The following is a 20,836-nucleotide window of genomic DNA, read 5'->3' as shown; positions in this document are numbered from 1 at the left end:
CAGAGAAAGAGACATAGGCAGAGGGAGAAGCAGGCTCCCTCAAGGAAGCCCGATGAGGGACTCAATCTCAGGACCCCAGGATCATGACCTAAGCTGAGGGCAGACACTCAACCACTGAGCCACCTAGGTGCCCCAGAAGTAGTTACTTTTCATGACACCAGAACTTCTTATTTTCCCTTGATTGTAAAGTCAGAGGCAAATGTAGTACAAATAACTAAAGACACATTCCTATGGATTATCATGTTTTTAATAAGATTTTAAGTTGATATCTCAGTCAGCTACCACTGGAGAAGAAAGAGCTTTATCAGTTGGTAAATTTGGAATGTTTTACCTTTTTTTAAACACCCATTTCCTGTTTTAAACATTTAGGGTTATTTAAAACCTGTTAGGTATATCCTTGCTTCCTAGAAGAGAACAGAATGAACACCTCTCACTCTTCTGACTCAAAAGTTATAAACCTCAGCATTAGGCTGGGATGGGGACTTAGATGTGGGTTCCACCAGGCTGGGGGCCTCAACACTAAGTGGCTCAAGACCAAGGGGTTCACTACCTTCTCCTCATGCCATCAGTCACAGTCCTGGCTACCATCAGTACTGCTGTCTGCATCCCTTGTAATGTGCTGTCTATCATTTGCAGAGGTTGGCAAATCAGATCCCAAACTTATGCTCTGTGTGTGAGCCCAAGGTCAGTTTCCTTACACCAAGTAAGTGAGCTTTAGTTCATGGATCTGAGGTCCCCATCTTGACTGCTCTGAGATTCTACTTTCACAGCTCCCAGGCAGAACCAAAATTTTGAAAAATAACAACTGTAACTTTTAAGAAACTGAATATTATATTGTATACAGGAACCAGAAAAGCAGCAACTACACACACACACATACCCCCAACACACAAAGTAGTATAGCACAAACAATCCAGAAATTATGGTTTCCCTGGACCTCTTGTTTTATTCATTTATAGACAGACCACTGGCTTGCTTTCTGAGGGGCAGACACAAAAGTCCATTGCTTCTTGCTCCTCTGACTTTTGAAACATTTAACTTAGAAGAAACTAGAATCTTAAAGGTATTAGACATGTGATCTACATTCTAACAAGTCTTTATGGAAGTAACACTATAACAAATACATCCCCTTACAATAGTCCAACAAAAGCTTACAGAATTGAGAGAAAACATAAGCTCATAGGTAGTACTGTGGCAAATATAACCAATGCTTTGAAAAATTATGAATTCCTCAAGAAGCAGCAGCTTCAAGTTGAGAGTACAACTTAATTATATCTATTGGCTTTCAGCTGATGCTTTAAAAACGTAGTATAAAAATTACTAAGTGCAGGGGAGCCTGGGTGGCTCAGCTGGTTAAGCATCTGACTCAGGTCATGACTTCAGGGTCTTGGGATCAAGCCCTATGTGAGGCTCTGCACTGAGCAGGGAGTCTGCTGGAGATTCTCTTTCCCTCTTCCTCTGCTCCTCCCCCCCTCTAAAATGTATCTTTTAAAAAAATGCTTAAGTACTCCTAATGAAAGCATTAAAAGCAATATTCACTCCTCTACCTCCTACAATGACTAATAGCCTTGTCTCAGATACAAGCACTCTATCCCATAAAATTCTGTTCTTCCATGGGACTATACCAAAATAAAAGCTTTTGCAAGGCAAAAGAAACTATCCACAAAACAAAAAGAAAATCTACCAAATGGAAGAAGGTATTTGCAAATGGTTTATATGATAAGGGGTTAATATCCAAAATAATATGAAGAACTCACACAACTCAACACCAAAAAGACAATCTGATTTTAAAACGGACAGAGGCTATACAGAAGCATTTCTCCAAAGATACATAGAAGGCCAACAGATACATGAAAAGGTGCTCTATCACTAATTATCAGGGAAACGTAGATCAAAACTACAATGGAATATCACCTCACACTCGTCAGAATGGCTAAAATTAAAAAGACAAATAACAAGAGTTGGAAAAGATATGGAATAAAAGGAACCCTTGTGCCCTGTTTATAGGAATGTAAATTGGTGTGGCCACTGTGGAAAACAGTACAGAAGTTCCTTAAAAGATTAAAAATAGAACTATCATAAGATCCAGTAATTATAACTACTAGGTATTTACCCAAAGAAGACAAAAACACTAATTCAGAAAAGATATCTACACCCACACATTCATAGCAACATTTTTTACAATAACCAAGATATGGAAGCAACTTAAGTGTTCATCCATAGATGAGTGAAGATGTGAGATTGAGATATACACACACACACACACACACACACACACACACACACACACACACACAGAGAGAGAGAGGAATATTATTCAGCCATAAAAAGGGGGGGGTCTTGCCATTTTAAATGACATGTATGGACCGAGAAGGTATTATGCTAAGTGAAATAAATCTGAGAAAGACCAATACCACATGATTTCACTTACATGTGGCATCTAAAAAAATAAAAAGAAGTGAACAACAAAAAGGCTTAATACAGAGAACTGGCAGTGCCAGAGGGGAGTAGGAGAACAGCCTAACAGGGGATGGATATTAAGAGGTACAAACTCCAGTTATAAAATAAGTAAGCCACAGCATTGGGAATATAGTCAATAAGATCATGGTAACACTATATGGTGACAGAGAGATGATAGCTATACTTAGTGTGGTGAGCATTATGTATAGGATTGTCAAATCACTATGTTGTACACATGAAACTACAGAACATTGTAGGTCAACTATACTTCAGTAGTAAAATATATAAAGATTATTTATTTATTTATTCATGAGAGACACAAGGCGGGGGGCAGAGGACAGAGACACATGGGAGAAGTGGGCTCCATGCAGGGAGCCCGATGTGGGACTTGATCCTGGGACTCCAGGATCACACCCTGAGCCTAAGTAAGGCAGACACTCAACTGCTGAAACACCCAGGCATCCCTAATTATCTATTTGGGAAATATTCTGCAATAGCATAAATTCTCTCTGACCCAGGAGGAAGGCCAGTAGTATACCGGATGCAATTTTCAAAGGAAAAGGAATCAAAAAGTCCCATGCCAGTCTCCTTAAAGAACAAGTTTATGAGATGATTAATTAAATTTGTAAACCATATATATTAATTAACATTAAGGTACTCAGAAGACTGGAGGTGTTTCTCAGTTTTCAACACCTTGATTTTAATGCTCTGTTCATGTGATGATCTTAACTTCTCTCAATCTCTGCCCCTGTATGTATAAAGATAAGCATGATACCATCCAAACTAGAAACATAGTATGTAGGCACTTTAGGGTTTTTTTTTTTTTTTTCTTCATTAAAATGTGAATTTAGAAGGATGCCTTTTGGGAAACGTAGTATTTTCAAAAAAATACTCCCTATATTTGCTAACATCCTAAAGCCAGAGGCATTAAAAATCTGAGGAAGAAATGTTAAGTGTGTTGCCAAAATATACAAGCTATGGCCATGGATATTAAAATAGTACATTTCTTCCAAGTGACAAAATGTTTCCATTACAATAAGAACACTAACACTCCACATAGATTCAAGAATGAAGTATATGGGTTCCCTGCTTGATGGGGATCCCCCCCTCCAACCCAGAGCAGGGCAAAGAAACCCTGCTTCAGGAGACTCCTGGCCTTCCTGAGCCCAGCTTTTTGACCATAGGCATGTATGTTAGTTCCCCTTTTGGAACCTCAGTTTTCTGCATGCAAATCTCTAAGGTTCTTCCCAATTTTGTTTCTAGAATCCATGCCCGCCTCACAGCAGCAGAATCTTGCTCAACTAAGGAACCTGAAAGCATGTCCATCATGTAGCCTGTATTTAATCAGTTCCTGAAACTTGACTCTAAGGCTCAACTCTTGTTCATCAATTTCTAATTATCCTAGAAACCCTATCATATCAATTATAGCATCACTGAATCTAAAAAGAATGCTATGAAATATCACTGAGATACTAAGAGTTCAATCTTCAGATGCAATCAAGTGTCCCTGGAGAGCGCCACAGTGAGCTGCACCCACAGTGAATTGTATCCCCTTCTTCGCCCTCTCTGGGCCTTGTGGTAGAGGGAGTGCCCCAAACGTACCGTGCCACTTGCCCTTATACACTGTTCCAAAGGAGCCTGACCCAATCCGAGTGGAGAGCATCACTTCACTGGCTTCAATTTCCCAGTAATAGCTTGAATCTCTCTGTCCACGAGGCCTCTGAAACCAGCAGAGATCATTAACATACTCCATGGAATGGTAAAGCTCTGTTTAGGAAGGGTGTCAAAGAAAAGAGCAACCCAAATCCACCCATTCCTCCATCTTTTAAAGATGGACACTAACTGTATTTCCGATATTTCGAAGAAAAAAAATTTTTTTTAGTTGTGCTCTGCCTTACAGCAAGCCAACAAATTCTCCAATGCAAGCATGCCAAAAACGGTGCTGACATTTATAATATCCTTCATTAAATGTTTTTTTATTAGAGCACCCCCCCCCCAATTAAAAGTATTCTCGTTTCTAACCAGGTTTTTCTTAGTAAATCTTAGTAAAATCCTTAGTAAAACCTCCAGGCAGGAGATACTGTAAGCCATACTCACAATTTTGTTTTTCTCCTGGGTCCCAGATCCTGGTGCCCGCTCTCTCTGTGCTGGCACAGGGGTTTTGGGCTGTGACCAGCCGGTTGGGCTCAGATTGTTAGGGCTGCTGGACAAGGCTGAAGGTGAGGCTTAATAGACAAGACAAACAGAATCCACACGTGGATAAGCCAACAGAAGATACACAGCATAAAGAGAAAAGGCTCATTATTATTTGCTAAGTAACTTCGGACAAGTACCTGATTCACTGTGGCTTCGAATTGCATCCTGAAACAAAAAAGGAAAGCTGGTCAATTTCTGCACCAGAAAAGATGTCCTCCGGGGGAAGGAAAGGGGGTGGGGGGAGAACTTGCAGGAACAAAGTAAATTATAAAAACTCTAAAATACAAAAGGTCTAAGTATATACTCTAACTTTCCTTTGATTAAATTTACCAAATGTCAGTGGCCAATTATCTCCAAGATTATCATCAATTATTAGAATTGATGTTAGCTTTTCATATACCACATTCTTTTTCTCAGAAGAAAGCAATGCATATAGCAAAGTGATATTCATGCAGGAATGTTAGCAAAGTTACTATCAGCTGAGATCTTTCCAATGATTAGGGGACCTTGCTCTACTGAGGCAAAAAAAAAAAAAAAAAAAAAAAAAAAAAAAAACCACAACAAAACAAAACCTGGGGATTAGGTGGCAAGTTCACTCTTATTCTTCTATCTAGGAGTTCAGGGCACACTGACCAGAAGCTGGATTTGATAAGGGTAATAAGTACCATGACAACGTAACTGTATCCAAGCCTAAAATCAGGAAACACTGGAAGAACCATAAATCCCTTAGTCCAAAACCTATGTTTTATATATAAGAAAACACATATAAACAGATAAAGAGACTTGGCCAGGATCACACAGCCAGTAAGTGGCAGAACCAGAAACCATCACCCATGGACCTCAGCCCTGAGCTCATTTACCACATGGGTAAGCTCTGAAATTAGTTAAATTCTACTTAGGTGAAAAGTCCAAGGCTACCTTTAGAACTTATTAAAACTGTTTGGGTAGAGCAGTTCAAATCACAAGGCCTTCCATAGACCTAAATACTCATTTTATAAATCCTCACTTGGAATATATAAATAATTATTATATAAAACCATTTGGCCTCCTCCATATTGTCAAAAGGGTATTTTTCTGGGAACCCCAACTCTTTTTTCTTTGTGTAGCCACAGGAAAGACAAGAAAAGTTTTTCACCCAACTATTAATGGAATGTTTCTACTCAATTAACATTTTTACAAGATAAAAGGAATCATAAATGAAGCTACCCCTCCCCCAATCTCTGGCAGCCCCACCCAAGCAATAGAGCCTGGATCTGGGGTTCCCAAACCTGACCAGTCTTTCAGAATCACTTGGAGAGGTGTTTAAGAATACAGTCTCCTCCTCCCCTCAACCAGGATTATGTATTTCTGGGACAGAAGAGGGAAGCCCAGGAATCTGATTTTAAGTAGACAGATGACTGCCAGGTGTGCAAAACACTGGCCAAAAGTAACCTGAACTTCAAAAGAATATTCACCAGCTAAAGCTTTATTATTCAACTAATCTACTTTTTTGTTTTTAGTCAAAGAATGTCACAATATATTTTTACTGACCAGAATCATATTCCCATGCACTAGATTTTTTTTTTAATGTCACAGTAATTTTCTTCCCTGTATCCATTATATACCTCATATTTTATTTTGTGCTAATTTCTACAGCTGGATTTATCCAAAAGGAAATTTTCAAACATCTTGGAATCTAAATATTAGAGAGAACTACAAATGGTTTAAATAAAGAATGTATACTTTAAAAAGCCTGAATCAGGTGATTTAAAAAAAGGAATCAAAATTTGCTCTGCCTCTGACGTATAGAGAGAATTAACACAATAATGCTATTTTTTAACAAAAATTCAAGAATTTTCACTTTTAATTAGAGTGTTTACACAGAAATCATTGTTATAACAGAAGTCACTAGTATATCATTTTATTATTGGGGCTAATCGTGATAGAATAGAAATAACAAAATTCATAGCTTGCATACACACGATCTCCTCACAATAATCTTGTGATATTAAAAGTGCCCTCCAAATGGGCCAGTTCAGGCCCCACATTCAGAAGCCAACATTTTTATTGAGTCCCTGCCACTTCTGAGCTGTAGGACAAGCATATGGAAAGTAATTCAAGGTCTAAGTTAGGTACAGTTGTACCCAAAGTGGCAGGTGTCCCTAAGGTTTTTCAAGGAACAATTCATAATGCAGAGAGAACACACTGGTCTCTGATATGCTTTTAGTAAAAGATTTTTCAGGGCATATCAACCAAATGGACACACCAGGTTTCTAAATGAGGTATAAATACAATAGTGATGCTCTGAGCATCAACTAAATAAATCTAGCATTAGTCTTTAGCTGGAATTAATTTTTTTTTATTTTAATGCACTTGGCCTCAAAATGTCGAGAAACTCATTTCACCTGTCAGCAATCCCACATACAGTATTAAAAAAAAACCCAAAAACTCCTATATACTCTATTGTCAAAAAAGAAACAGGAAAACAAGTTTGGCAAGAAATATAAAATTTAACTTAGTGACTGTTTCAATTTTGATAGGCTACTGTCTGACAGTCTTAGCAATCCTGTTAATTTACAAGAAAGCAAAGGCATGAAGAAGAATACCTACTCTTCCCCTCAAACAAAATCGTCTGGACCACGCCCTGGGAGAAGCATTCAGGCTGTTATTCTAGTCCAAAGCAATGAGAAATAAAGAAGAATAAAGAACAAAGGAAGTATTTTAAGTGTATTCAGTTGTTATTAAAGATGAATTAGAAAGCAAACCAAACAAATAGAACACACCAAAAAGCCAAGAAAAGAAAAAGCAGTTTGAAAACAGTAGCTTTGGAGACTTTTACATCTCCCTAAATAACCGGTTTAGTAATCCAATGACTCCGCCCTTTTAAATAAAGAGTCTCTCACAGTGTTTGTAGTTCTCTATCACTATTATTTTCTTTCCCACATCAAAATGAAACTACTCTTTATATAGCTAATTCACTAGTTTACTCAAGTCCTATTCAAATCTAAAATGGGAAGAATGAGTTCAAATGTTAACATTTCTTCAGAAAATCTTAGTTTTCCACTTGAATGATATATACCTCACAATTGGATTATTTAGCCTGTCTACATAAGTAGTGGTTAAAAGATAAATTCACAAAGCCCAGGGTCCTGAGAAAGTACAGCTACATTCTTTATCAGGTTTGAAACCCAAAACTCTGACACAACAGTCAACCCCACCTCAATAACCGATTGATACTCCTCACCACCCGCAAGGGGCCCCATTACCTCGATCATCCTGCTATCCACAGGCAGAGTGGTGCTGACCATGTGGACATTAGGTGTGGATGTCGACCTCTGCCTCTGGGAGAGGGAACCTTCAGAGGAGGGGCTGGAGGAGTTGAATGTGAAGGCATGGGGTGTGGAGTATCTGTGCTGGGAACTAGATGAGGAGAAAGAAAACTCTGTGAATGACACTCTGGCCTCCCCACTGGTAAAGTCTTTCAGCTACTTACTTCAGTAAGACACTCAGGGGCAAATTCTACTTGTACTAAAACCTTGGACAAAATGTTCCTTTCTTTCAACAGGCACCATTTAAAATTTTCTTATATCTAGGTGCTTTTGCATGCCATTTTTTGTTTTGCTTTTTAAAGATTTTATGTATTATTTGAGAGAGTGGGAGGAGGAGCAGAGGGAAAAGCAAACTCCCCATGGAGCCCAACCTGGGGCTCAATCCCAGGACCCTGAGATCACAACCTGAGCCAAAGGCAGATGCTTAACCGACTGAGCCACCCAGACGCCCCTGCATGCCAATTTTTGAAAAGGAAATAATACATCCGCTGGGAATTCACATGAAAACAATACATTTTTAAGATGCCTTCTTTTTAATAAATCCCCTCTACAGAATACACCAAATTTTTAGACCATCTCTAGGAAGAACAGGTTAATATATGCCAACCATGCCACCATCTCCCAAGCTAGTTAGCACCTGCCCAGTTTACAGACTGATTTAGAGAGCTTGAAGGAAGAGTCTTAGATTTAAGACAGACTACTGAGCATCTCTGCAAAAATGTCAGCATTTTAGCCACTATGCACCATCTCCCTACTCAACAGGCTCTCAAAGTCAGGTAATGTGACTTCAGTTTTCAGGATGCTAATGCCCAACTGTGAAATAATCACTGGTCTCTTCCAGCCAACCCCATTCCACCATCAACCACACTGGGAACATGCAGTGAGTAAAACATTTTCATTATTGACTCTACAGATTATTTTGAGTTTTGTTCAGATTCAAGTAACACCATACACAAATTTAAGGAATAAAATGCTAGTTTTTCTATGAGAAATTGTTCTACTGCCTTGAAAAATTGCCTTTTCAGGTAACTGAATGTTGAAGCCTTCAGAAGCTTGTCTTCTAGTATGAAATCTTCAGAAGCATGTACAATTTTTGGTCAGACTTGCTTTTCAAATTATCAAGAAAAATAAGTCCTACACAAATGTATACCCAGTCCTTGTTCTAAGATATGCTGCCTTTAGCAATTTCCATGGTAGTTATTTTTTTAAGATACTTATTTATTTACTTATTTATGTATGTATGTATGTATGAATGAATGAGAGAGAGAGAGAGAGAGAGAGAGAGGCAGAGGCAGGCTTCATGCAGGGAGCCCGACATGGAACTCAATCCTGGTACTCCAGGATCTGCCCTGAGCCACAGGCAGATCCTCAACCACTGAGGCATCCAGGCATCCCTCCATGGTAGTTTTTAAAAGGTTATTATATGTTATTCAAATACAGTAAAGACAGATATTTTGACAAAAATGTAGATTTTATTCTGGGTTCCAAATTCATGTGTAACACTGAACAAGACAAGTGAACTCAACAAAGCTCTGACTTTAAAAGTGGAGAACATGGGATCCCTGGGTGGCGCAGCGGTTTGGCGCCTGCCTTTGGCCCAGGGCGCGATCCTGTAGACCCGGGATCGAATCCCACGTCGGGCTCCCGGTGCATGGAGCCTGCTTCTCCCTCTGCCTATGTCTCTGCCTCTCTCTCTCTCTCTCTCTCTGTGACTATCATAAATAAATAAAATTAAAAAAAAAAAAAAAGTGGAGAACAGAATAAAGCCATGGGGGCACCTGGCTGGCTCAGTGGTGAGTGTCTGCCTTTGGCTCAGGTCGTGATTCCAGGGTCCTGGAATCAAGTCCCACATCAGGCTCCCTGCAGAGAGCCTGCTTCTGCCTCTGCCCATGTCTTTGCCCTCTCTCATAAATAAATAAATAAAAGAGGGGAGGGGAGGGGAGGGGAGGGGAGGGGAGGGGAGGGGAGGGGAGGGGAAGGGAGGGGAAAATATGTCTCTCATAAACTCACAGGCACGTTAGAAAGGATATTTATATTAAAGATCTAATTAGACTCTTCTTAGGGATCACAGTCTATTAAATACCATGGTTTTGGCAATGCAAGGCCATGATTAGCATTTCAGTCAGAAGTTTCATTTTTATTGGATCACTGTAGATAGTTTTGGGACCCTTCCCTTGACGCTCAATTTGCTACCATCCTGAAGGAGGCAAAATCTGAAGGTTTTAAAATGGGATGAGCTACTAAAGGACAGGCTATGATAACAGAAGAAAACTGCAGTCAGAGTCACTTTCCAGAACGTAAAGGCTACAGGACCACATTTTGCTCTAGCACCAATATTAAGTTCCAGAGAAGTAATGAGGGGCTCACAAGGGAAGAGAAGGGGATACAAAGGCACTCTGGTCTTTTGGATTCAGACTTTCAGTCCCACCCACCCCAACATAGTTTTTTCCAAAGAAAAGCTGTAACCAAAAAAATTACCTAACAGGCATCCGGGAAACCGACTCTCGCATCCGACGCATTGTCAAAGAAGGCAGTGCTGGGACCCCACTATCACCAATAGTAGAATTTGGAAACAATCTACATGAAATCAGAGGAAAGTAGGTTTATTAGAATTACAGTAATTTTAGAGTCAGACTGGCTTGCCTTGCAACTTTTGCTAACAGTTACTCAAAGTGAACATTTTCTAGTCTCATCTTCCTCAGCCATTTTAGACTACCCAAATATCTGGGTTTGAATGAGTACAAAATGTTAACAACACTGACCTGCCAATGAACATATAGGATCCAGTGAGCATTTCTAAAAAGCACTGGGCCAATATCCAGTTATATCAAATAATGTGTTTTAACAATACTACTATAGGGCACATGATAACGTAAATCACATTGAACTTTTCTGGAAATATTCTTTCTTGGAAACACACAATGAGAAGACTGAATATGGAAAATAAGTGTCATTCAGAACCAAACATCATAAATAAGAGGAAAAATGATATTAGCATCAACGGGCATCTTTTTTCCATGACATGAGCACTTGTGCTCAGAAATTTCACAGGTTAGCTACCCCAGTTAATCCTCAAGGGAACCCTGCAAGGAAGCTAATACTCTTTTTCTCCAGATGGGTGGACTGAGGCTTAGTGGTGGTTACAGTTTATTAATGGTAAGGCTGAGATTCTCACTCATGCCTGCTAATTCCTAGTTTGTGCCACTTAGGTCAGAGGAACAAAAGCAATGTGACAAACATGAAAGCAGAAAAGGCATTCCCACTGCAATTTAATGACAACACTCCCTTTATTTTTCTAGTACTCTCAAAAAGAGATAAAACTGACTTTTCATACCCCCATTAACAGTCCTTAAAAGGCAATTTGGAACATGTATTTTCAATTTAAACCTTACTAAAAACAAGTATCTTTTGAGGTTTTACATTTATATCACTTTAAAACTAATGTTTTCTCCAATTTGAGGTGAAGAAAATAGCACCAACTATGCTTTCTGCTCCTTCTCAATAACAAAGGTCTGTTTAACATATTCAACAAAATAAAGAGTAGTGTCTACTAACAATCTAATAGATGATACTGAGAGAGAAAAGCCAAAAGTCTTGGTTTTCATATCCTTTCGTTCTTTGCTTATTGAATCACAGTAGTCAATCTCTATTTGTTAACAGTCCTACCTGCTTGTTTTAGAAGTGATACCACACTAAAACTCATTAGTTTCAGAACTGTCATGTTTCTAAAGTTGATGGTTGCCAGTTCACGATAATTCATTTAGTAAGTCTAAAACCCACACTTGTCAGCCAAATATACAATAAGCACCTTCAAAAGAGTTTATACTATTTATATTCCTTGAAATAAGAATGGTGCCTTACAAGAGTTGTCTGATATTACTCCAGTCCACACACATAGTAGGTACTTTGGTGCTACAGTGCTCATGAAATTTGTAGCCACAAGTCTGACAACGAAATCCATTTAGCAGGAACTTCTGACAGATGTCACAGAAGGCAAGCTTCAGGAAGGTCTTCCGAGCCTGGAACAGGAACACAGGTATAAATTCTGTTGAAAAAAAGGAAAGACTACAAAAGACAAAGTAATTTCCTTCTTGGTTTCCAAGAGGTCTTATGTGAAGAATTGTAAAAAATAAATAAATAAATAAATAAATAAATAAATAAATAAATAAATAAAGAGGAAGGAAGGAAGGAAGGTAGTTAATGTCTGACATTTGTAAAATTCATGCCTAATTAAACCTAAATTGTCTCACTGTAAACAATGGCATAATGACAGCTTTAAACAATCCAACAATACATATGCCTAGTACCCCCAAGAAAGTGCTACTATACCAGCCAAAGCATCCAACATGCCACAAAAAGAGCTCTGCTACTTACAAAGTTGTGTGTTGTAAGGGGAACATGATCCAGGAAATCTACTTGAAGTTCTTCTCCAATCAACGAAGCGGCATCAGTATTCCAATCTAAGCGTGCTTTCTTACTGAAGGGGATTTTTTTTTTTTAAACGTAAAATAAAAAGGAAATGTTTAAACAAGGTAAGAGTTCAAGGCCAATAGTAATGATGGCTACCATTTACCTCATACTACATAAACATAAAAATCCCATACAACACTATCTTATTTAATTCATATGACAAACCTACAAAGTACGATTATCCCCATCTTATTTAAAAATGAGAGAATGGGGACCCTAAGAAAATAACTTGCTTAAGACCATACAGTGAGTGTAAAGGCTGGAACCCAGCTCAGGTGGACTTCAAAGCTTATGCTCTCAGAATAAAGTTTCTTTTAAAATAATGAACTATAATGGGGCCCCTAAGTGGCTCAGTCCATTATGTGTCTTGACTCTTGATTTTGGTATGATGTGTCATGCTCTTTTTCTCTTAAAAAAAAAGTATAAAAAGATGAACAATAACAATCTCATGATAAAGTAAATATGCAGTAAGTTGGGCTTTGTGACACTGAAATCCTATAAAAATTCTAAAATCCTAAAGGGGGTATAAATACTGCTGTAATAGCAATATTTACTCTTCAATAGACTTCAACCTAGCAATCTGTGCCTAAACAACATAGAAAAAGATACAATGAATTAAAAATTAGCTTCAAAAAAAATGCTCTTTTCTCATGTCTTATGTAGTTAATTCATCAGGCCCACTTCCTGAATGAAGGAAGAATATCCTCAGGTAGGGAGAGAACACAAACATACACATTCAAACTTCTCCCTTGCCTACCAGAAGCCTATTCCAGCCATTTTTTTGGTTATCCATAGCAAATAACTCATTCCTTAATATAATTCCCTATACAAGGACTCCAAGATCATGTTTTGCCCTAATGAAGAGAGAGAGGGGCAGCTCTGTGTTTCCATCAGTCTTCAGGTTCCATCTGTCTAAGAGAAAAGCTAAGGCAGCTCTACACCAGTGTGGCCTTAGAGGAGAGTGGACAGCCCCTCACTGTCCCAGAATCCCTCTAGTCTTTAATAGGCACTAGAGATTAGCTTGGGACCAACCTGGGGCCTAAACCCAGATAATGCTGACATCTGCTGCTTCAAAGATCTACACTTCAACAAACTGCTTCCTAAGATAGAGGGAGTAGTATAGCGGAATCTAAATTGGCCCCTTTGAGTTGACTCATTTCCTAGACTATTCCCTCAAACTGGAGAACTCCTTGAAACAGAAAAAATGCAAGCTGGAGATCAGTAGCAGAACTAGCATTTTCCAAGAAGAAAGAAGAAACTAGCATTTTCCAAGAGATTACTCCCCCCAAATTCAGGGGGATAATAATGGATAATAGAAGCTATGGAATATTGCTCCTAGCCTTTGATGGGATGCTTCTATCTTGCCACCACCATTAGAACTAAGATTAACTATGGATCTTCCTTGAAGCAGAAATTCTCCTGCATCTTTTAGTCCTATGTCTGCCAAATTGCAGGGACTCAGTAAGCATTAACCATATAATAAATAAATGAATGAATGAGGTGCACCTGGCTGGCTCAGTCAGAAAAGCATGCAACTCTTGATCTCAAGGTCCTGAGATCAAGGCCCCACAATGAATGGAGAGATAACTTAGGTAAAAACTTTTAAATAAATGAATTATATAAGAGTTATTACTCTCTTGAGGATAAGATTCTTTAACTATAAATAATAATGCAAACACTTTCTGAGTACCCATTCTGTCCACTGCATTCCAGGAAACAGAAAAATTTTTTACTCTAAAGAAAACATTACCTGACACTACTGCTTCCATTTATGGAATATTATCAACACCTAATATGTATTCTTTTTCTCAATGCAATGTTTAAACAATAATTTCAAGTTCTTAATATTTTAATTTTCTGAGTTGTCTATGCACAAGGGAATATAAATACATAATATTCTATAGGAAACTAGTATACTTTTTAAAAAAAGAACTATTATTATTTGAAGTCATCAGCTTCCTTACTTGTATGAAAAAAGAGTTGACTTTTAATTTCTTACCCTTTATGTTCATGGAGAAGTCTGAACACAGCACAGCACTCTGGCTGCAGGCCTCTCACCTTGAGTGCTTTCATAAGGCAATCATGCAAACTCATTCCATTTCGCACATTGACCTACAAACAAAAGACCATCTTTAGAACCAACAACAGCTGCACATCCCTTGGTGAGCAAAGAAATAAATGTACCAGTCTATAAAGATATATGCAGATTTATGACAGCATTATTTGTAATGGTAAATATAAATGCACACAGAAAATAGCTGGAATGTCCAATAATAGGTAAAAGCCTAATGTCCAATAGGCTTGGATAAAGCCTAGAATATGTGTGTATGTCACTACTATATTATTTACAATGACCTAGAGGGAGGGGTGCCCATATGTTAATTATGAGAAAATATTTTTCAGAATAATACAAAGAGATTATTCAAAGGGCAGGAAACCTATATATATTTATATATGTTGTATGAGTCTGAAAAGATATATCTCTAGCTATTAACATCAAGAGAGTGGCTGAGAGAGATAAAATGATCAAACTTCCCTTCACACAACTCTATTTTAATTTGCTGAGGGACACCTGGATGGCTCAGCAATTAAGCTCTGCTTTCAGCTCAGATCAAGTCCCACATCGGGCTCCCTGAGGGGAGCCTGCTTCTCCCTCTGCCTATGTTTCTGCCTCTCTGTGTCTCTCATTAATAAATAAATAAATAAAATCTCTTTAAAAAAAAAAAAAACTTGCTGAAATGTACATGCAAGCATGAACATCCACCAGAAAGGAAAATAAACCAATCTAATCTATAAGCAAACAAGAGTTTTTCTGACAAAAACTTGTATTTCAACCTGTTTGAAACAAGATGATTTATCTTCCTGACAAAAATTCCATTTCATACACACTTCACAACTGTAAGGGCAAGCAAGGAGAGGAAACAGAGCTTCTGCCCTGCTACAAAAACAAACACTACTAATTTAAATAAATGTGCACACCATTCCAGGTAGCCTCAGTGTATGTCCTTCCACACTCTTCCATACCCAATCTTCAAAAGCTAGGCAGGTACTCAGAGACCCAGTGTAAGTGTGAGTAGTCAGGGTGCTAATAATAGCAGCTATATAAAATTTCGACTAAGACTTTAAAAGTTTTTATAAAAGCCCCATTCATTTTGTTTTTCTTTTATTTTTTGGAGAGAGAGAGAGAGAGCACGCAAAAGGGGGGGGGGGTGGAAACGGAGGGGAAAAGGAAGAGGGAGAAAGAAAATCCCAAGCAGGCTCCACACCTTGCACAGAGCCCAACACAGGACTCGATCCCACAACATCAACATCATTTTGACCTGAGCCAAAATCAAGAGTTGGCCTCTCAACCAACTCAACCACCCAGGAGCCCCTCATACATTTTGTTTTCAAAGGCAATAAAGTTAATTAAAAGTGAGGCAACTAGAGTCAGTACGGCCAGTAGGAGAACAGAATATAGATTTGCAGGGCTTGTGAATTGCCCACAGTAGAGTTCCTGTGCTCAGTGAAAGTGTGACAGCTGACAGTGGCCAATCCAGAGGAGGTGAGTGTATGTTTGGATCCATTTTAAAAGTCTGAAGTATTTAAAATGTTCCATGGCAACTTTATTTTAGATTTCTTGAAGCAGTTATACTCTCAGATCCATTAACTTCTTGCTTTTCAGAAACAAAACTAAGTGAGATATATGAATCTGAACTATGAAGACAAGACATCAAGAATGAGGACAATGAAAAGGAATACATACACACTAACCAAATCATTACTTGCATCAAATACTGTGCAACAGGGCCTTGAAAACTATAGTGCTGTGTTATACCATTAATCTTCATTAAAAGTCACAGACTCTAAGGACGCCCAGATGGCTCAAGTGGTTGAGTGTCTGCCTTTGGCTCACAGCGTGATCCCACTCCAGGGACGGAGTCCCAAATCAGGCTCCCTGCGAGGAGCCTACTTCTCCCTCTGCCTGTGTTTCTGCCCCTCACTGTGTGTCTCATGAATAAATACATAAAATCTGTACCAAAAAAAAAAAAAGTCACAGACTCTAAGAGTTAGACAGTTCTTTAAATAAATATCCTCTAATTCAGTGGGGTTCACAAATGTGGCTGGCATTAGAATCATCCAAGGAGCTTATGAAAATATAGATTCCCAGCCTCCCCACTCCAATACATCCAAGGATTCTGCTTCACCTGATTTTGAATGAAGCCCAAGAATCTATATTTTAACCTGTGTCAGGTGATTCTAATGGTCATTTTTTTTAATTTTTATTTATTTATGATAGTCAGAGAGTGAGAGAGAGAGAGAGAGAGGCAGAGACACAGGCAGAGGGAGAAGCAGGCTCCATGCACCGGGAGCCCGACATGGGATTCGATCCCGGGTCTCCAGGATCGCGCCCTGGGCCAAAGGCAGGCGCCAAACCGCTGCGCCACCCAGGGATCCCCTGATTCTAATGGTCATTAATGGTCCTCAGCTGTGGTCTAAGCACCCACCCAATAAGTAGGCAGTGTACATATTTGTACACATATGTACAAAATAAATGACAAGGTTTTTCAATCAACTACCAATTATACATCTACAACTATTTAAATAATATACATATCCTTTTGGTCACTTTCCTCTCTACAACTCTCCGTGGACACATGTTGAATTCAGTTAAATCTGACTAATTTCTGGAACCCACTAAGTGATTATGAGTCATTCTGGGTTCCAAGCAGTGAAGCAACCTAAGGATGATTAGAAAATACTAACTCAACCTGCTGGCCAGCAAGGGACTCCTACCTCCTATGCTTCCCTAAAGATGGATGCCTGCTGAAAGAATATGGTTCTTCCAGAGAGCAATGGTCCATCTCTGATCAAAGGAATAGGAGAAACTAACTTTATCTGCTAGAGCCTTCTCATAAGCTGTAAGAGGAGTCAAGCCTCTAAATCACTGGTTCCAAACTACCAGCTGTGCTCAACTGAAAGCTGTCGAAAGCTACACAGATGTAGAAAAAACTCAAATAATCATAGCTACCATTTTACTTATAAATTAGCTATTGTACTTAGCATGAGCCTCATTTCATTAAGGTCAGCAAAAAGAGGCTCAAAATATTATGTAACTTGTCTAGATGATACAGCTAATAGAAGGCAATATAGGGATTTAAATTGGGGTCTGGTTGTATTAGAGGTCCATACACATAATCATTATGCCAAACAAAGTTTTTCATTCTTCTAGGCAACGTGGTAGTAAAGAATCAGAGAGACAGGTACACTAACTTCCTGTGGTCTTCAGCCTGCCTTCAGCTTCCCGTTACATTCACACTTCCCATCTGGGCTCCATTTAAGGTTAAAGAAAATTAATGAGTAACAATAGGCAAAATCACCTTGCAAATGAAAGGCCACTGTTGAAATAAGGAGATTACTGTTTATTTTGCCATTAAACTTTTTTTTAGGAAGGGAAACAAAAATAAATGTACTCAAACTTTAAATACCTCTTATGTTTGCCTTCAGTTCAAAATGCACATGACTATACAACACTACAACTGGCAGGGTCCTGAAGTTCAAAAAAGTAGTATAAAGGATTTTATTAAGTAAACTGGGGAGAGAGTAGAACTGTCAGAAACAAAGAAAAAATTCTGGACTGGACTTCCCAACCTCAGAACTTTGTCTCATCCAGGTACAAAGAAAAAAACACAATACGCTGATTTTACTCAAATAGGGGCTGGAAAGGAGGAGGCATGAAAGTTTTGAACTAAGGTTTTCTGAAATGTCCCACCAAACAAAGTTAGCACAACTTTACTTTCCTGTTTTAACCAGGTGAGTTTTTTTCCACTGGGATAGTAAGAAACTATTTTGAGCAGTAATTTCTTGGAAAAGTTGGGATTCTGTGTCAGAAAACCAAGTGGCAGTTTCTAAGGTGCTGTACTTTCTAAGCTACCTGCACTCCAGCTTTGCCTGGGGCCTACAAAATTTACCAACATTTTTTCTAGGTAATTTTATTTTCTTCTGTATACTTGACTATAACATCAAAAAAAATTTAGTGGGCATTTTAATATCCATAATACATGCATACATAAAATTAGCTGGAAAGGTTTAAGGGAGCTTTTCAAAAGAAAAATCAAGAAAACCCTCATAAAAATGTACAAATTGTTTGAATGAAGTGGCAGATAAGATGACTTCCAAGCAGGAATAATAATAAAAGGCCAAGGAGTGAGACGAAAGTTGGGAGTGTGAAAGGAATACAGCAATATAGGGATTCCTGGGTGGCGCAGCGGTTTGGCACCTGCCTTTGGCCCGGGGCACGATCCTGGAGACCCGGGATCGAGTCCCACGTCGGGCTCCCTGCATGGAGCCTGCTTCTCCCTCTGCCTGTGTCTCTGCCTCTCTCTCTCTGTGTGACTATCATGAATAAATAAATAAAATCTTTAAAAAAAAAAAAAAAAAGGAATACAGCAATATAAAGCAATAAAATCTGCAACTGGAAATCCAATTAATAAAGACCTAAATGACAGTGAAGATTCTGCCCATCTACAAGGTGAATAAAATTATCCAAAATGTTTTTTATAGGCAGATGGACAGCAAAATTTTCTGAGAGGAATGTTTACATACCACTGTTCTTTGCTTGTTTGGCAAGAAAACACGGATAGTGTTGCTTGTCTTAGACGAGTCCGTAAGTTTGCCATCATCTGACGCCCGGCGCTGAAAGCCAAACGGCTGAACTATTGTAGGGGAGATGCAGCTGGGGCCATCAAACACTGTGTCTTTGAATCCAAAACCATTGCTGATCGTCTTCCAGGCCCCCTGTATGTGCTCCATTGATGCAGCTTACACAACACTTAAACCTGTTCAAAAAAAGAAAAAAAACTTAATCTAGAACAAAAGCAACCAATTCAACGATATAATATATAATTAGAAAATAGTATGTGGACTTTCTCTTAAGTGACATTCTCTGCTTAAGTCAGAAAACTTCTATATTCATATATTTCTATAAAAATATTTCATAGACAACTCAAAAATGAGCAAAATAGGGACTAGAAATCAAGATTCATCAAGGGTTATACTACCATTTAAAAGCCAACCTGGAACATGGGCCCAGGTCTCCTGACTTCTAGTCTAATATTTTTTAAATTACATTTCTCTTCTTCTTTAGTTACTGTATATTAAGTGCAAGTGACTACCCTTGGGTATGAGTAACATGTTAAGTACGATGAGAAGTGAAATTAAAAGAAAAAAAGAACTGTAAGCCACAATTTTCTGCTTAAAGGAAGGTAAATTATTTCTAGGATGTGTATTAAACAACTTGATATATAAATGATCTCATTTAATGTGTATAACTAGAGTTTATTTTTTTTTAACTAGAGTTTAAATCCCATCCTCCACTCACCCTTTAAACAAATAAGGTACAAAGAAATCACACTTGTCCAAGAACTCAAAATACATAAAATACGTAAAATAACCAGATTCTATGTATATTTAAATATACATACATAAAATAACCAGATTCTATGTATATTTAAATTTAAAGTCCATGAGTTTTCCATAACATTCACAGTTCAGTTTTGGTACAAAAATGAACTTATAAACAGGAGTAAGCAGAGACACCTAGCCAAAAAATAATCAAATGTTTTAAGTGGGGAACAAGAAAACTGCAATAGAAGTCCACAACAGTCACACAATGATGATAAAGTCAGATACTGTACAGTCAGGACACACCATACTCTGGTATTGACTGGGAGTCAGTAATCATGCAGAAGTGAGGTTTATTCTCCTTCTTTAGAAAATGGTAAGGTTGACAGGAAATCCCATCCTTCTCATACCTTCTTCCCTTAGAAACTTGCTTTGTCTTATTAATAGTACCTACCATTTACTATGTGCCTAATATTATGAGGAAGTATATACTGCATACAACCCACTCATATTATCCAAAATAATCCTTAGAGAAAAACACTCTAGGTAAGACTTACATCTCCACTTTATAGATGAGAAAATTTAAAGACTGACCTCGTAATTCAATTGCACTCTATGAATTTAACCTACAGAAGTATAAGGCAAGTGTATAATGATATATACAAACAAATATAGAGGAAAAAAAGGGTAGGGTGCAAACCAAGACAGAGACTCTTAAATACAGAGAACAAAGTGATTGGCCCAGTCAGTGTCACCAGAGGACAGGTGGGCAGGGGGATGGGTGAAATAGGTGATGGGGAGTAACTACAGAGAACAAAGTGATTGGCCCAGTCAGTGTCACCAGAGGACAGGTGGGCAGGGGGATGGGTGAAATAGGTGATGGGGAGTAAGGAGTATACTTATTGTTTTGAGTACCTCGTGATGTATATACATCTTGAACTACTAAATTGTACACCTGAAACTAGTATTACACTGTAAGTTAAATAAAAACTGGAATTTAAATAAAAACTTAAAAAAGA

General features: G+C 38.3%; 1 protein-coding gene across 4 annotated transcripts in view; it reads right to left on the bottom strand.

The window, feature by feature from the left end:
* The window catches only part of RAF1 (Raf-1 proto-oncogene, serine/threonine kinase), a 78,848-nt gene that overhangs the window by 9,983 nt on the left and 48,029 nt on the right, over window positions 1-20,836 (bottom strand). For 2 of the 4 annotated variants that reach the window (XM_072785075.1, XM_072785076.1), the window contains 10 exons: window positions 19,020-19,252; window positions 14,434-14,546; window positions 12,339-12,441; window positions 11,826-11,983; window positions 10,443-10,541; window positions 7,902-8,055; window positions 7,246-7,305; window positions 4,794-4,821; window positions 4,558-4,685; window positions 4,063-4,180 (listed from right to left, as the gene is read on the bottom strand). In XM_072785075.1, the coding sequence (XP_072641176.1) occupies window positions 4,063-4,180; window positions 4,558-4,685; window positions 4,794-4,821; window positions 7,246-7,305; window positions 7,902-8,055; window positions 10,443-10,541; window positions 11,826-11,983; window positions 12,339-12,441; window positions 14,434-14,546; window positions 19,020-19,226 (1,168 nt within the window). In that variant the 5' untranslated portion in view covers window positions 19,227-19,252. The remainder of the gene's footprint in view (window positions 1-4,062; window positions 4,181-4,557; window positions 4,686-4,793; window positions 4,822-7,245; window positions 7,306-7,901; window positions 8,056-10,442; window positions 10,542-11,825; window positions 11,984-12,338; window positions 12,442-14,433; window positions 14,547-19,019; window positions 19,253-20,836) is intronic. The other 2 variants (XM_072785077.1, XM_072785078.1) reach the window with 1 other exon arrangement.

This window comes from Canis lupus, chromosome 19 (genome assembly GCF_048164855.1).
Source record: "Canis lupus baileyi chromosome 19, mCanLup2.hap1, whole genome shotgun sequence".
In the NCBI taxonomy this organism is placed as follows: Eukaryota; Metazoa; Chordata; class Mammalia; order Carnivora; family Canidae; genus Canis; species Canis lupus.
Note: the sequence above shows the minus strand (reverse complement) of the source record. Positions and strands in the feature narration are given on the sequence as shown.